The sequence below is a fragment of the Marmota monax genome, unplaced genomic scaffold (assembly GCF_021218885.2).
Source record: "Marmota monax isolate L192 unplaced genomic scaffold, Marmota_monax_Labrador192_F-V1.1 WCK01_AAM20220418_F8-fsc00097, whole genome shotgun sequence".
NCBI lineage: Eukaryota > Metazoa > Chordata > Mammalia > Rodentia > Sciuridae > Marmota > Marmota monax.
Window position 1 is genome coordinate 5,730,991 of NW_026694162.1, and position 18,337 is coordinate 5,749,327.

Consider the following 18,337-nt stretch of genomic DNA (forward strand, 5'->3'; position numbering starts at 1 on the left):
ATTTGTTGTTAATTTTTTTTTAATATTTATTTTTTAGTTATAGTTGGACATGATACCTCTATTTTATTTCTTGATTTTTATGTGGTGGTGAGGATCAAACCCAGGGTCTCATACATACTAGGTGAGCACTCTACCACTGAGCCACAACCCCAGCCCATTTTGTTGTTAATTTTAAAATTTGTTCTTTTTAGATACACATGACAATAGAGTGTATTTTGACTTATACATACATGTAGTCTAACTTCCCATTCTTGTGGTTGTACATGATGTTGAGTTACACTGGCCATGCATTCATATGTGAACACAGGAAAGTTATGTCTGATTCACTCTATCTTTTCCTATCCCCAGTTCCCATCCCTTCCCTTCATTCACCTTTGACTAATCTAATGAACTTCTATTCTTCTCTCCCCACTTATTGTGTGTTAGCACCCACATATCAGAGAGAACATTCAGCCTTTGGTTTTTTTGGGTTGGCTTATTTCATTTAATACGATAGTTTCCAGTTCCATCAATTTACCAGCAAATGTCATGTTGTGTTGTTCTTTGTGGCTGAGTAATATTCCATTTTGTATATATACCACATTTTCTTTATCCATTCATCTATTGAAGGGCATCTAGTTTGGTTCCATAGCTTAGCTATTGTGAATTGAACTGCTATAAACATTGACATGGCTGCATCACTTTAGTATGCTGATTTTAAGTCCTTTGGATATATGTCAAAGAGTAGGATAACTGTTTCAAATGGTGGTTCCATTTCAAGTTTTCTGGGGAATATCCATACTGCTTTCTAGTGTGGTTACACCAATTTGCAGTCCCACCAGCAATGGATGAGTGTGCCTTTTTCCTCACATCCTCTCCAACATTTATCATTACTTGTAACTTGATAATTACCATTCTGACTAGAGTGAGATGAAATCTTAGTGTAGTTTTAATTTACATTTCTCTAATTGCAAGTGATATTGAACATTCTTTTCATATATTTGTTGACCAGTAGTATTTCTTTTTGTGTAAAGTGTCTGTTCAGTTTCTTTGCCCATTTATTGATTGGGTTGTTTGTTTTTTTGGTGTTAAGTTTTTTGAGTTTTTCATATATCTTTTTTTTAAAGAGAGAGAGAGAAGAGAGAGAGATAATTTTTAAATATTTATTTTTCAGTTTTTGGTGGACACAACATCTTTTTTATTTTATTTTTATGTGGTGCTGAGGATTGAACCAGGCGCCCTGCGCATGCCAGGCGAGCGTGTTACTGCTTGAGCCACATCCCCAGCCCTCATATATTTTGTTTTGATAGTGTCCCATTGCTGTCCAAACCTGAAGAAGCAGAGTCATGCTGATGACATCATGAGAACCTGAAGTATGACAGTCAGCATGTCCATTTACTAATTTTTAGTGAAAACTATTACTGGTGACATATTCCTGAGGGCCTGCTACCACTTTCTGTCTAAAGGAGAACGGTTGGGGAGGCCCAATTGGCTAAAAACTGAGTTATGGACCTGAGTTATGGCATTTGAGTATTTATAGGCTTTAAGCTCCACAAATAGGATCTCATCTGAGGCTGAATGAAAAGCTGATATCCCATGATTAAATCACTTTTCTTCCTAGGTAGTGTGAGATGGGCTGGACCTAAGGTTTTCTGATTCTTAATTTTTTAAAAAATATTTTTTAAATGTTGATAGACCTATATTTTATTCGTTTATTTTTATGTGGTGCTGAGAATCAAACCCAGTGCCTCCTACATGCTAGGCGAGCATTCTACCACCGAGCCACATCCCCAGCTCTGACTGTTAGGTTTTAAAAAAAAAAAAAATATATATATATATATATATATATATATATATATATATATATATATTTCTTGATAGACCCTTTATTTTATTTATTTATATGTGGTGCTGAGAATTGAACCCAGTGCCTCACATATGTCAGTCAAGTGTGCTACCACTGAGCCCCATCCCCAACCCATGATTGTTAGTTTTTGATTATTCCTTTCTAAAGCACCCATTCTTTGCTGAGGGTTTTTTTTTTTTTAAGTCATAGATGGACATAATACTTTATTTATTTTTGTGTGGTGCTGCGGATCGAACCCAGAGCCTCACACATGCTAGGCAAGCACTCTACCACTGAGCCCCACCACAACCCCAGCACCTATTGAGGAATTCTAATGTATCTAGCATAGTCTTAATTTTGTTCAGCACCATTCTGCCCTCTTTACTCTGTCTCATCTCTAGCTTGAATATAATGTTCTGGGCCACTGTCAGCCCATGATTTCCAAACTTTGTTTGCATCTCTTAAAGACTTTCATAGGAAAATAATCCATAGCCTTTTTCAGAATTTCTCAGATTCTTCTTTCCTCCCCTCCCCATAGTCTCTCACTCTAGATGCTCTGGAGCTCCTCATTTGTTAGATCCCCTAGTCACCTGCATAGTCAGCCTGCTTGGAGAATCTTCAGTCCCCTGTCTATCTGGCTTGATTTTTAGTGTCATTTTCACTCATTGCCTGGATTTTCCTCAGGGGGCGGAAAAAAAAAGAGCCTAACAACTGATATAGTAAGCCAAAATTCTTTTCTGTTCTCCTCTTTAGTCAGTGCTGGCTTCCTATCTCCTCACTTCCTCCTGGTTTTGTATCACAATTGCAGGGAACTGGATTATATAATCTGCTCCCCACTATGGTGAGGGAAGTTGAGGGAGAAAAAGTCATAATTATCTAATGAGGAGAAATGAGGAAAGATGCAGTAGTCAGTAGTTATACCTCATTTACTTATCCATCTATTAATTTACTCCATAGTCATTATTGAGTACCTATCGTGTGCTCAATGCTAAGAATACAGGGAACTAAGACACCATCGTAGTTCTCATGGAACCCAGAGTCTCAGAGTTAAACTTGGCAAAGGGTTATGGAATTTTCAGGAATTTTGTAACTGCTATTAAATATAGCCATTATTAAAAATCAAATTATGTAACAAATTATATTAGAAACAAATATAATAAATACTCACAACTCATTACTTCCTATTTATTTCAATGTTATACCTTTGAGAGAATGTCTATCATATCTTATATAAGCAATATTATATATTCATTTGGCAGCAACACACATCTCTTTCCAAATCCCATGTTCAGTGACATCATTTGGAATCTGCCATAGTGGGAGTATTTATACCATGGAAATTGACAAATGTTATAAATCAGAGATCACTTTCCCCTAACCAACTGTTAAACATTTACCAGCACACACTGTGAGGGGGGAGAGGCAAGTAAGAGGTGTTTTCAGTACAATAGAGGGAAGCACAGAGTACTGTGGGAACACAGAAGAAGGGAAACGAATCTCGTGGGTGGAGGAGGATGATAGGGAAGGCTTCCAGGAGGAGGTTTGAGGGACTGGTAGGAACTAACTAACTAGATCCAGGGAAGGAAAGGTGGGGATAGAACATTCTCTAGGCAGACAAAACTTCAGGCAGAAGAACCTAGCATATTTAGGTAATTTTAAGCATTTTAGTACTGCAGTAAGGAGACTGCCTTGGGGCAGTGATAGGATTATTTTCTTAGATTCATTTATTTAAAAATTTTTTGATTGGTTCTTTTTAGTCATACATGACACTATAATTTATTTTGACATAATTATAGAAACATGGAATCGAATTTGTTCTAATTCAATCCCCAGTACTTGCATTTCTCTTCCTCCCAACTCCTGTTCTCTTCCCTCCACTCCATTGATCTTTCTGCTATTTACTTAGTAGTTGTTGTTTTTTAGTGAGTTAGTATCTTGCCAGATTCATTCTGAAGGTAATGAGAGATCAGCAAGATACTTCACATAAGAATGCCTCAATCATATCGGCATTCTGGAAAGATCCTTCTGGGTTTTGAGAGGAGGTTATTGAATTGATCCAGGCAAGAGATTATACTAGCCTGTACTGTGGTTGTGGTGTTAATGACTGTGAAAAGGGAATGGGGTACAGAAAAGACATAACACTGATAGAATTGGTGGCTGTTTGTGAGGGACATGTATAAGAAAGAACTACCAAGGATAACAGCCTGGTTTCTGTCTTGGATGGTGAATCGGTAGTTGGTTGTACCTCTGAGATCAAGAATAGAGAAGAAAGAATTGGCTTGAGAGAGGGTGGGGAACATTGATTTTGGATGTATTGAAGGAAATGGCAAAGACCATCAATTTTGGATATGTATGAGTTACTTATCTAACCTCTAAGTGAAGTTAAGTAAGACATTGGGTATGTGGATATGAAATTTAGAGGGTAGGGAAGGTGGGTTTGCTATGAGAAGGGCACTGATATTTAGACCTCACATATGTATATTTTAGAGCTTATGTATTTTTATTTTTAACTTTTATAATCACTATTTTATGTATATTTATAGTTTAGTTCTGAAGGCCAACTGTACTTAATTGTTGGCAGTGGTTGGGTCACACTATCTATTCAAGTGAAGGGTTTTCAGGTCAGAACTCATTGATGACAAAAACGTAATGAGGGTCCACTGTTGGTGTGGCCCTATGCCAGGCAGGCTGAGTTGTACAAAGAATCCTCACATACATGGTCCTCGCCCTCCAGGTATGTTGAATCTCTTGTGAGGGAAGTAAGTGGTGAGATTTGTACCATGAAAAAGGAGTCAAACACAGGGCAGTATTCTGTATGCTAGTTGAGTTATAGACTAGAAATACTATTAAGAATTTAGGGAAGGAAGAGATCACTTCAGACTGAAGTGTTCATAAGGCATCCTAGAGGAGGCAAGACTTAACTGTTCCTTGGAGAACAGGTGTTTAGGTTATGACACAGGGAGATCCAGGAAATATTTTTGCAATGGATTGTTTGTCTGCTTGATACATAATAGATTCTTAGTAAATATTTGAGTAAGTAAGGCAAAGCTGAAGTGCAGTTCTGTTTTAGGGGGCCTTGCATACTATGCAGGAATTATGACTTTATCCTGCAGGCTGATGAATTTTCAGCTTTTTATTTGTAGAGTCCTTTTGAAGGATATCTTACATAGACACTGATATATAAAACAAATAGTTCTGATGGAACCTCCAGCACATAATCCTCATGCCCACTGTGAAGAGATCTGTGGACAGTGAGGATCTGAAAGACATGATCCCAGTGGTCTTTTAGAAGATCCATTTGGCAATGGTGTGCAGGAAGCACTTGAAGAGAGGGCATCTGGAATGGGGAAGAGCAGGTGGGAAGCCACTATAGTTGTCTAAGCCTGGAAAGAAAAGCAGCAGAAAGCCCAGGAAGAAAGGTCCAGGGCCAGCTTTGTCTATCCTTATGGCTATGAGTCTCGGACCATTTCACATGTATGATTTCCTAAATGGGGTGAATAGGTATTTGAGAGATTGGGAGATTATCTGAACCTCCTTTCTACACTCTATTTCTGTGGGCTGTTGATAGGTTGTTGGCCTTTTTACCAGTTGGGCTAGGGGAATAATTCACTTAAGTGAGTTCACCATGGCACCAGTGTTAGTTCAAACGAGTATGTTTTTGAGGAACAGGTCATTGTGTGGAATTGATTAAATTATTCAGCCAGATACTTAGTGGTTTTACAAAGTTGACTAGTTTGGTATGTTCTGATTCTGCTGTAGCTTGTCTAGAAAATGGCTTAGATGATCATTTCTTCATATTTCTATAGGAAGGAGTGAGGAGTTTTCCTGGTCCATACTTTCTCACTACATCTATGACTGACGACAAATTTGAATGCTAACTATGTTCAACTAGAATGTTTCTGGAACTTTGGACATTGGGGTGTAGGTGAAGTCTCTTTTGTTCAGCAACCAGAGCTTCAAGTCTTGAGAGGAGCATAGATAAATTGATATGGAGGGAATTTTGTAGGTAGCATACCTCTTGTCAGATCATGAGATGCTAAAGACTGAATCACCTCAGTTGATCTAGATGGAGATTCTTGGAGGCTGGTGTGATTTTAATGGGGCTGGAGTTAGTGTTTGCTTTGGAGAATTCAACCACTATGTGTTTGTAGTAAGGATATTTACTGATAAATACTTTTTTGTCATAAAGCATCTTGTGGCTGAGTCTTCCCAGAGAATTTCATGAATGTGAGTAGAGTGAAAAGTAAAGTCCAAGGTCTTGGACTTGGACAAGAGGTTGGTAATATAACTCAGTGTGGTCTGTGTTTTGCAGTGACGAGAGTGGATCTACCCGCTTATTTGGGATCAAGAACTGAGAATGCTGGGGATTGGGCCTTGATAGATGATGGACAATCTATTGTAACTAAGTCAAGATCTGCTATGAGTTGAGGGAGAAAAGGTTGGGGAGGAAATGTAGAATCTAGCAACTCTGTTTCTGGGCATGTCCTAGGCTGAGGCGTGTGTGTGTGTGTGTGTGTGTGTGTGTGCGCGCGCGAGCGCGCACATTTATGTACATGCATCTACTCTATTGCTCGTGTGTGTGTGGGGGGGTATAAGCTGTGGAGGAAATAGTTTGAGGATGTTTGTATTATCTTGTGTGAGATTCTTAACTTCTCAGATCCCTCAGACACTCTCTTTAACATTGTGTTCCTCTTGAAGGTCAATGAGTTGCCAAGAAACTTATACCTTCTAGAAACCAGGGATCCAGAACTCTTCAGCCTTCCTGTGTCTTCACAGAGTTGCAGAGCAGGAGAAGAAAAAGGCCTTGGGTTCCTTCTGATGTCCTTTTGCATCAAGGGTGGAAAGGAGTTTGGATGGATTGGGGAAACTGATGTCCTTTGCCTGGGCAACCCTATGGTCATCAGCAAGACACTGCTTTTTCAGGGAGGCCATAGTGTGAATTGAATTTTGTTGGACTTTAATCCTCTGACAATAGGCAATCAATGTTTAGCAATGTTGGTAAATACAACATTGTATTAATGGGGATTTATACTGTTATTGGACCATTCTGGAAGGCTGGAAAGTACAAAGAGCAACAAAAGGAATAATGAGCTTTCCTGTTCATTAACCACAGTGGAGATTATTCTCAGTACTTCCAAAGTGGCCCTACTTGCTCTACACCTCTTCCACATTTGTAAAGTGGAGTTAATATTTTCTGAATTCTAATCTTGTTCATTTCCTGTCAAAACCTTTCAGTGGTTCCTTGATCCATACCAAATTTTGTTTATTCATCTTTGCTTTTAAGTCTCTCTATAGTTTGGAGACAATATTTGTAGTGAATATTTATGCCAGGAATGCAAGTACGGTTTAGTATTAGCAAGTATTTGTTATCTACCACATTGAAAGATTAAAGGAAAAAAACTCACATCATCATCTTATTAGATAAATAAAACCATTGGGTAAAATCCAGTATATTGTTGTTATTTAAAAAAAATCCTTACTAAAAGTAGAAGGGGATTTTCTTAATATGATAAGGAGCATCTATGAAAATCATGTAACAAACATATATAGTGGGAAAACACAACAGGCATCTTTAAAATCATGAATATTGCAAGAATACTATCACCTTTTCTATTTGACATTGTGTGGACACAATGAATATGTCCACACAATGTCTATTTGAAATAGACATTGTGTGGACACAATGAATATCACAAAAGAATATCACATGAAATTAGGACTTAAATATCAAGGGCAAATGTTCAACTTTTAGTAGAAAACAAATTATCTTTCTGGCTTTGGAATAAGGAAGGACACTAACTCTAAAATAAATTAGGTGTGTAGGATTTTTTTTATATGAAGTTTTTCATCTTTGCTGGGTGCTTCCTCTCTGATCACATTTTCTGGCTTGAGATTTTCCTTACCTGCATAAGCAGGTAGTAATCTTTCTTGTATATCTCTCAATATTTATCTTCCTCTGCTCAGCTAATTTCCTTGTACCCAGAATCCAAACAGTTCCTAGTTCAGATATCTATGGCTTATATTTACATGCTGAACTGAGGTAGGGATGGAAGCCAGAGGAGGAGTCTGTTATGGTCAGACAAGCTGTGGTTTGATATGCTGCTTATAGTTGAATCTCAGTGTGAGATCTGTGTAGGCTTCTGGAACATTCTCTTAATTATAACAGCTCCTTTGTCTAGCCATTTGGCAAGGACAGGGAGTAAGGATGGACAGAGGTCCGCTAGGGCAAGTCAAAGGAGGCTACAGTGTCCTAGAGTTGGCATAAACTGTGGGTCCCCAAATCTATACAAGCCGAGGAGGTTCTGTTTTCGTACTAGCAAAATAAAGCTTAGCTTGTTTGAAACATAGCTCCAAGGTAAGTCTGGGGCCTTGGAGCCAAATAATTTCACCTGTTTGGAGAGAATATCCTTTCCTTGCCCATTCTTTTGGTGGTTCTTCCAACCTCTACCCTGCCATCCCACCCCATGAAGTTAACAGATAATTCAAGATAGTTGGATAATTATCTGGTTTCCCATAGGGATTTGAGTGTTTTGTCTCTTGCTTTTAGTAGAGAGGGTGTTGAGATTATGGGTGAGTCTTGCTGGTCCCTACCTGCTCACTTGCTCAGTTAGCCTACCCAGATGTCCTTTCTTTTCACATCAGTTATAGTCCCTTGTCTCTCTATAGGATTATGGTTTCTTAGAAACTTAAACTATTGTGCCACTATTCTCCATACCATAGCCAATGTGATATTTCTAAAGCACAAGTTCGTTCATCTGTTCATGTTTCCCACTTCTCTGAAACACTTTGATGTCTTCTCATCGTTTTGGAAAGAGATCCAAACTCCCCAGTCTTCTTGATACTCTTCCTGTGCTCTCCAGTTTTACTGAACTGCCTATACTTTGAACACACTTTGCTCCTTTTCTCCTTTAGGTCTTTATGCATACTATTTCCTGTCTGACTTCCTTTTTACCTGGCTAATTTCTGCTCTTCCTCCAAATCTTTTCTTTTAGAAATTTTCTCTCAATCTGGCATCACCGGGATAATTTCTCAATTGGATCATGATACTTAAAATGTGATGTTTGAATGTTTACTTGGCTTTCTGCTCCATTGGACTTGGCTGTTTGAATGGCTTTGGGACAGCAGATACTGTGCTTTATTTGTTTGCTTTCCTTAAACTTAAATATGGAACTTGACACATAGTTGCCTCCATTAAATATTTTAATATTTAATAAAATATTAAATATTTTAATACTTGTACCCTTTTTATTTCTTTTTTGCAATACTGGGAGTTGAACCTGGAACCTCCTGCAAGCTAGGCAAGCGTTCTACCATTGAGCTACATCCTCATTCTGTCTGCAGTAAAATATTCAATTAATATTAATTTGTTAATTAAAGTATTAATTAACAAATATTCCAGTGTAGTGAGTGATAGAGTGCTTAGTCTCCCTCCAGTTTGGGAAGGGAGGTTGGGGACAGCATGAGGATCTTTCACCAAGTCACTCCGAATTTGTGGAAGAAGCAGAGCTAGAACCTGACTTTTTTCATTGGAATGCACTTTGTAATGCAAGATCCTGCAGAAATGCTGGGCAGTGTATTTCCTTTTCTGTTGGTCTGTGATGAGGAGAATATCCTGACAGAGATGTCCCTGGTGGGTGGGCAAATGCACAGATTTATGGCAGTCCCATGAATGGGTTTACTAATGTGTTCTCTTTCCCCTCCCTCTTCCTTCCTGTTTACAGTGTCAAGCCAAACTCCCAGCCACAGATACAGGCTGGGGATGATGAGAAGAACCAGAGGACAGTCACTGTCAACCCAGCCCACATGGGAAAGGCCTTCAAGGTTATGAATGAGCTTCGGAGGTACTTTTCCTATCTCGCCTGTGCCCTTTCAGAAGGAACTTGCAGGGAAGCTTTATCAGGGACCAAGAACAGAAGTCAGAACGCCACCACCTAGTGAATTATGACTCTTCCCCACCCACTCTCAGTCACTTGGCTTCCTTCCCCTTTTCAAATTCTGAGACAGAACAACTTTGCCAGAAAATCTCTTTCCTTTATATTTATTTAACACCTATCATTTTAGTGATTAATCACAGGGGAAAATTCCTTTGTAGTTAAAGCAGGTCTGTTCCTAAACTTGATTTCCAACTGAACCAGCTGCTTAAAAACCAATAATAGAACTGCGACACCTACACACAATTGCAAACTAAAGATTGTAGATGTTATATATTTTCTTTTCGCCCCTCTTTCATGCCTCGGGTTGAGCTTAGCTTGGCAGGACAGCTACATGAATGGAAGAATACCTAGTTCCCTAAATGCAGTTTGACTCTGTAAAGAAAGAAATGACACACAAATGTACTCATCCTCATAGAACTCAATGGTGAGGGTCTGCAGGCTGTTGGGAAGGCCATGTGTGTTTGTGTGACAAGCTTGTTGCAATACAGGTTTAGGGCACTGAACATATTTTTCTTTATGAATTCTGCACATGCAGTCTTCCTTACCAAAGAGCTCGGCAGCTTCCTTTGCCCACCTTTATTTACTGGATTCTTTATTGTATTATAAAGTGAAATTGTTTACCACCTTTTTTCTTTGTAGCTCTTGAGCTCCCAGCGGGCAGGGACAACTTCTGAGTAATTTTGATCTCTAGCACTTGGTACGTCATAATAGCTTTGATTTTTTTTTTCTTTCTTTTTTTTTTTAACCAAAGATGCCCAAAGGTACTGCCTAGGCCTTGGGATGGGTGGGTGGAAACAAAATCAGAAATGTAAATAGGTTAATAAAAATCGTCTTTCTATAGTGTGACTGGTCTTATGAAGGAGGAATACAATAGGTGTCTGACAGGTGATAGATATGCAATAATTTGTTTCTTAAATAATGCAGAAGAAATAAGTATGTCGACTAACTTTGGAGAATACTTCTTAAAGAGAGATGATGCTTGAACTGAATGTGGAAGATTGAGTCAGCATTAAAGACATGAAGGATATTGGGGGTAGGGAGAAACCTTCTAGCCTGAGAAATGGCATATAGCCAAAGAAGTGTTGAGTGGGGCATGAGCTACTTTTAAAAGTTTGATTCTATGTTTGTTTCTTCATTTCTTCTTTTTGCACAGCCTAGTCTTTGGCATTAAAAAACAAGTTTAATTAAATTTGTCTTATGCTCTACTGCTCAATTTTTATTAGGCCTCCTGCCAGATTTCTTGGAAGCTTTGCCCCTAGCTGTCTTAGCCATAGGGCAGAGCTGATGTTCATGTCTATGGACTTGGTCTCTTGTCACTAAAGACTTTGTGTGTTGTTCTCTAGACACTATTTGAATCCCAACTTAGTTTTTTTGGGTATGACTTGTATCCTTTGTCTGATTTAAGAATCTACTTAAGAGTCTAGTTCTCTCATCAGGCCTTATTTTGCCTGGTGTAGCCAACTCTGGTGACCATTGAAAGGGAGAGCAGAGGGAATAGATGTGCATAGAGGATTCTTCCTATCCCCACTTCCCATTACTAGCATCATTTCATTTTCTTCAGCAGCTTAAAAAAAAAAAGTCATCCTATGTCCTCTCTGCTTTTGTTACAAGTTACTAGCATTTGTATCTTTCCCAAGAGTAGGGCTTCACTTGGATTTAATCTCCCACAGTTCTGCGCTGCTTCTCTTTTGTATTATTCAACATTTGCCATAGTTTGTTCTGAGTAATGTTTGTTTCCTCAGGATGCTCTGTGGGATAAAAGAGACCATACCCAAATGAGTTTGAAAAAAGCTATTTACTACACCTCTCTGAGGTGCATAATGTATTTAGCATGTGCAATATACTTGTTTGAACATTTCCCACACATAATTGAGTGTTGTTAGGTAAAGACTGAGTATATTGTGAAATTTGTTTGGAAAATGCTGATCTAAACATAAAACATAGTCCTCTGCTGAAATTTAAGTAAATAATCTATTTTTCTTCTTTTTGATTAATCAAATGGACCACAGTCTGTATGTATTTGCCTAGGAAATTTTTAATTCAAATTTAGGCATGAATTTCACTTTCACTTTTTAAAATTAATTAATTAATTAATTTTTATAAAAGGAATGTATTTGTTTCAGAACATTTAGAAAATACAGATGAACAAAAAGTCACTTACGGTTTTAATATTAGTGGTAACCATTGTTAACACTTTGGAGAATATTTTCTCTTTTTTTATATTTATTTTTTTAGTTTTAGGTGGACACAGTATCTTTATTTTACATTTATGTGGTGCTGAGGTTTGAACCCAGGGCATGCCAGGTGAGCACTGAACCACTGAGCCACAATCTCAGGCCCCTATTTTCTCTTTAAAATATGTCTAAACCTGATTTTTTTTATTCATGTAGCACTGTGTCAAATAGTCACTGTTTTATAACATTGAATGAATGATATTCTTTTTTTTGCTTTATTAAAAAAAAAACAAAACAAAAACAGTTCCCAGTTGTGGGATGTCTAGGTTTTCCCCATTCCATATATAAAAAATATCTTCAGTGGTTATCTTTGTAGCAGTATAATGTAGTGGTCACATAGACTTTGATTTTAAATCTTGGCTCTAGTGCTGACTAACTGTGCAACCCTGGGCAAGTTAATTAATCTCCCTGGTCTTACTTTTGTTACCCGTAAAAGAAGGCTAATAATAGTACCAGTCTTGCTAGGTTGTTAAGAGGATTTATGAATAAAGTACTTAGAACAGTGATACCACATTTATTACTATTGCTAAATATTTGTGCACATTCACGGTTATTTCTATGGAATTAATTCTTAGAAGTAGAATTGCCAATTTCCATGGTCTATAGTGTAATACTAACTGTTCCTTAGATGTTGCTGTGAGGCCCTGGCACACAGTGAATATTGTGTGTCAGCTATCTGATGATGATGATGAGGAGGAGGTAAACACTCTACTAGGTGGCTGGAATATGACAGTAGGTAAGAGAACCGAAGTCTTTCCCTCTATGGAGCTTTTGTTCTCATGGTGTTCAAAAGGCTGTATCAAATTCCAAGATATTTAAATGATAGTCTTCTAAAAACTGTAGTGAAATAGGCAGAAAGGGGACCTGGATGGATACTTGATTGATCTGGGTGACTTTAATGGGAAATGGAGAGAGGGTGGGCATACTTTGTTTAGAAGTAGGCCTGGGTTAAAGCATTTTGCCATGAAGGATTAAGCTAATGAAATGTTATATGATATTCCAGGGATCTGGGGTTATTTTTTTGTGTTGTTTTCACATTCCCCTCTCTTAATTTTATGCTATATTAGCTCAAGCACACTTTTTTTTTTTTGCAATTTATGAATCACACAATTCATGAGTTTCCTATTATTTTTTACTGCCATGGTAGAGAAAGGGCTGTTGGCATGGTAACCACCCAGCTTTCTCTCCCTTTAGCACTAAATTGCTCTGCTCTAGTCAAACCACAGTGCCTCTGGGCAGCAGAGTCCTAGTGACTCTTTGGCCCCTGACTTACCATCCAGCCAGTAGTGGGGATGTGGTCCTTTCGAATGGCATACCCCGACTGGTCCTGAAAAGAAGGAAGCAGGAAGGACAAAGCAACCAATGAGTATTTAGAACCCACAGTGTTTCCTATTTCAACTCAACAGGCCTCCCCACTCCCTCACTCTGGCAGGGGATTGAACCCGGGTCTTGGCACATATTAAGCATTTGCTCTACCACTAGCTTCATACTATCCCCTTTACAATTTTAACCTCTCATTTCAACATTGGAAACAGTTCTCAGTCCTCATTTTTTTTTTTTTTTAATTTGGATGCCCTGACATTATGCCTTTATTGCCAGCAACGAACCATCTAAACACATTGCTTTCTGTTTTTCTTTTAGTGACAGCTTTATAAAGATAGAATTAACATGCCATACAGTTCACCTATTTAAGGTATACAGTTTAATCACTTTGAATTTTCAGTGTTATACAACCATAGTCAATTTTAGAATATTTTTGTTGCCCCCCCCCAAGAAACCCAGTGTACTTTAGTAGTTACCCACTCCCACTTCTTCCCCTATCTTCATCCCTTTCCCACTTTAGCTCCAGGCAACTACTAGTCTACTTTCTGTCTCTATAGATTGACCTATTTTAGAATCATGCCACATGTAGTCTTTTATGTTTACCTTCCTTTCACTGAGCATAATGATTTTTAGGGTTCATCCATGTTGTAGCATATCTCAGCTCTTATTCCTTTTTATTGCTGAATAATATTTCATTATATAGACACAGCACTTTTGGCAATATTGAATAATTCTTCTTCAAACATTCACGTACATGTTTCTGTGTGGATATATGTTTTCATTTCTCTGGAGTATATATTTAGGAGAGGGATTTACGGGGTCATATGGTTATGTTTAACCTTTGCAGGAAATGCCAGACTACTTTCCAAAACAGCTGTACCATTTCCATTTCATAAGCAGTGAATGAAGATTTTAATTTCTCCAATTCCTCTCTTAACACTCATTATTATCTGTTTTTTTTTTTTATTATAGCCATCCTAGTGGGTGTGAGATGATATCTTATTATTGTTTTGATTTTCGTTTCTTTGGTGACTCATGATGTTGAAAATGAGTTAATGTGCATATGAATAATTTCTATATCTTATTTTGAGAAAAGTCTATTCAGCTCCATTGCTCAATTTCCTAAAAAAAATTGGATTATTTTTATGTTTTTTATTGAGTTCCCAGAGTTTGGATTTTTGTGTTCTAGATAAAACCCCAGTATCAGATAGATGATTTGTAAAAAGTTGTTCTCATTTTGTGAATTGGCTTCTTGTATTCCTGATGGTGTCCTTTGAAAAGTACAAATGTTTTAAACTTAGATGTCTGTCATTTTTTTCTTTGTTGTTTGTTTTTGGTGTCATTTAAGAAAACATTGCCTTTCCTGAAATCATGGGCTTTACTCCTGTGTTTTTTTCCTAAGAGCTTTATAGTTGTAGCTCTTACACTTAGGTCTTTGATCATTGTAAATTAATTCTTACATATGGTAGGCGGTAGGGATCCAACTTGATTCTTTTACCTATTGATAACCAATTATCCCAGCCCATTTCCCAGTTAAAGTTCTTGGTGCCCTTGTAAAAGAATCAAAATCAATTTCTGGACTCTCAATTCTGTTCTTTTGATATGTATAGTTATCTTTATGCTCGTTCTACATTGTCTTTTTTGCTGGCTGTCCCCCCATACACACACACACACACACACACACACACCCAAACACATGTGCACACGCATACTTTTTCAAAAATAGAATCAGGGTCTTACTCTATTGCCCAGGCTGTCCTCATACTTGTGATCCTCATGACTCAGACTCCTTAGTAGCCTGGACTGTAGGCATGCATCACTTCACTGTGCTTGGCCTTCATCCTCTTACCCATCTCCCATCTTTGGACTCCAGATCTGCTTACTTGATAACCCTACTTAGATGCCCAATAGACAACTCACATTTATCATGTCCAAAACTTCTATTCTTAAAGAAAATACCTTGTGGGAATAAAGAAGAAAAAGAATAAACTAATATTTGCCAAGTATTGACTGTTAGTACTGTGCATTATGTCTTTTATGATATATCTCAATTCTGTGATACTCTGGAGATGGTGTAACTCTCCTATGCTAGAGAGCAGTGGGACAGAAGCTTGAATTTCAGTTAGTTCGATTCTAATACCTGAGCACCTTCCTAACAGCTACACTATACTTTTCTACAAATGGTAAAGCATATAGTCCACTTTTCTCTCCTTAAGATTGTTCTTTGGAGTAGTATCATAGCTCAGAAAAAAATGAAAGGAATCCATAGGATTTTTGATAAGTGAAACAGAACTGCTTGTGAGCCTTGTAGTGCTTTGGTACTGCCTTTTCCCTACCTTCAGGGAAAGCTTACCTTGACTTTTCGGCAAATTTCTCTTGACCATTTACCCAGGTAGATTTATTTGGCCTTGAGTTTTGTTTTCCACCTGTTGGAACTGCTCTCTTTCATTTATTTAACTGGATCATCTCTATTCCCCATTCCTTCTTATCTCTTTCTCATTTGTTCACAAATTATCAGCCTTTTTGGATATATGCAATAAATTTCATTCTGACATTTGCTTGTTTGCTTCTAGCACTGAAAATTTGACTCTTTTTTGTTTCTCTTTAAAATATTGGTATCTAAAAAATTATTATTATTCATAAATAGAAGTAACTATAGCAACTATAAATAGCAGTAACTAAAGTCTCCTAAAATCCTTAATAGAAGTGAAAGTATCCAAGGTTTGTCTATTCATTTTGGGTATATAGTTTTTACAATAGTTTTGACCAGACTTAAAAAACAGCCTGTTCTCAGGTGACTTCCTGCCACTCCGTTTTATTTCTGTGATATGTGTCCTAAGGGCTACTAAGACAGGTGCGAAAGCTGTGGCAAGCTTATTTGTTCATGTTCTCATAGGGGCAGCATCAGTTGTGTTCCTGTTTGTGCTGATGTTCTGATAAGGTTGGTGTGTGAGGTCTGCTGCCCACTGTGGGGTGAGGTCCCAACTCCTAGGTTTTACCTCTTGGTTCCTGCAGGTCTTACCTTCATAGAAGCCTACCACTGGTACTTTACGCCATGTGGTGAACATTTCCTGACCACCTGTTGTGTTGGAAGCCCATTGTTTTCTGTCTTTTCCCATTCTGAGTGTCAGCCACTTGTGAGGCATCATGGTCGAGTGGGAAAAGCACTATTTCTGGAGTCGAGAATCGGCCTTCTCAGGCATCTCTTCACTTCTCTGGGCTTCATAGACCACACGACCTCTCAGGGCGTTGCAGCTCCAGCTGTCTCAGGCTTTATGATCACAATTCTCTAAGTGAACCTGTCTTAATAGTTGATAGTGGCTTAATGTACTAGACCTGAGATGGCAAATATGTAGTTTCTCTTCCATCTGCCAAGCATGGCAGACTCATTAACTGGTTTCAGCATCCTCACATAAAACCCAGACATGACTTTAGATTTTTTGTACCAGTATATGTGTGCTAAACAACCACTACCAGTGAATCATGGTTGAGATGTGTTTGTTGTCCTGGTCTTCCCTCCTATCTGTAGTGCTTTCATCTAAAGGAGGCACTAGTAGGATTAGGTACCATAGAATGAGTTCTAGGGCTGAGATATGTGCATGAAAATGCTGTCTCCACTTTCTATACTCCCTTTCTGTGGGACCTTGGGAAAGTTACTTAATTTCTCTGGGCCTCAGTGTCCTCATTTTTTATGTGGAAAATAACAATTAGCCCCATGTCATCATGTTGTAGAGAGGAATAAATGAACTAATATGTGTTAAAAATGCTTAGAACAGTTCCTGGCACATACAACTCAATAAATGTTATCCATTATATTAATTATAGACATGATAACAACTTGGAAGGCTGATAAAGGAAAAATTCTTGGTTTGACAGGGTCTTATGGCTCCCTGTCAATCTTTAAATATCCATATGTCTATGAATATGAATTGATTCCCATTTATTCATTCACTTATCCAGAAAAATGCAGGGTAAAGCTTTACCTTGACAGTTGTAGTGATTGGAGCTTGCAAAGGGTCTTCAGTTATGTGTGTGCAGGTAGAGGGCTCTTGGTTATAGTGTTAAATCTGGATGTGAAGAGACATGCTGGAATCTGGCTTGCCTCTTACAGTTTTGCATGTGGGTGAACCCTCTGGGAGTTGTTAGCACTCAGTCTTGCTGGTGGCACACTTGGTGGTGTGCTCGTGTACCTCAGCATTCAGTCATTCACTAGCAGCCTGAGGTACTGCCACTGCTTTCTGAGCCTTTGTCCCCCTAATTCTCAGTCAGAGCTGATGGTATTGGGAACAGAGAGTGAAGATCAATGAAGCAGCCTGACTTACAGCCACAGAGTAGTTGGATATCTTTTGTGGAAGATTTATCAAATACTTGAATGAAGGAGCCCATCCCTTTGCTTAACTCAAGATAGGGCAAATTTCTATGGCTACTTCATGTGGCAAACCAGTGTGAAGTCTGGGTGGGAGAAAACAATATCCTGGTATGATGTGGGTAGGTGTTCGTGCTGTGATCCATCCTGTCCCTTCACTGGTGTCTTGCAGTAAGCAGCTGTTGTGTGACGTGATGATTGTGGCAGAAGATGTGGAAATAGAAGCCCACCGTGTGGTCCTGGCAGCCTGCAGTCCCTACTTCTGTGCGATGTTCACAGGTATGGTGAGGGGCACACAATAACCTATGGTGTGGGTATGCTGCCCCCCTGGGAGGACATTGATAGTGGTGGCACAAGGGGAGGGAGGAATGAGAAGGTTGTGAAGCTTACTGTGAGGAGTTTCCCTTTCTCAGCTTTGTACCATAGAGAACTTCTGGAATCAAAGTTTCAACCAAGCCAGCTGGACATGTAGACCCTTGACCACTACGAGAAAGAGAGGTGGAATCGTGTAGTCCATTAGTTCTCAAGCTTTAGCATGCACCAAAATTAGGGAGCTTGTTAACAGTGCAGTCCTAGGTTCATTGCCAGGCCTTCTGGTCTCCCATTTTGCATGAGGGACACTGAGGCTGAGTGAGGGGAAGGGACTTGCCCAAGG

General features: G+C 38.6%; 1 protein-coding gene across 3 annotated transcripts in view; it reads left to right on the forward strand.

The window, feature by feature from the left end:
* The window catches only part of Klhl3 (kelch like family member 3), a 108,018-nt gene that overhangs the window by 7,015 nt on the left and 82,666 nt on the right, over positions 1-18,337 (forward strand). The window contains exons 2-3 of one of the 3 annotated variants that reach the window (XM_046465828.2): positions 9,547-9,666; positions 17,855-17,961. In XM_046465828.2, coding sequence (XP_046321784.1) covers positions 9,547-9,666; positions 17,855-17,961 — 227 coding nt within the window. Of the gene's footprint in view, positions 1-9,546; positions 9,667-17,854; positions 17,962-18,337 lie in introns of those variants that run through there. The other 2 variants (XM_058585988.1, XM_046465830.2) reach the window with 2 other exon arrangements.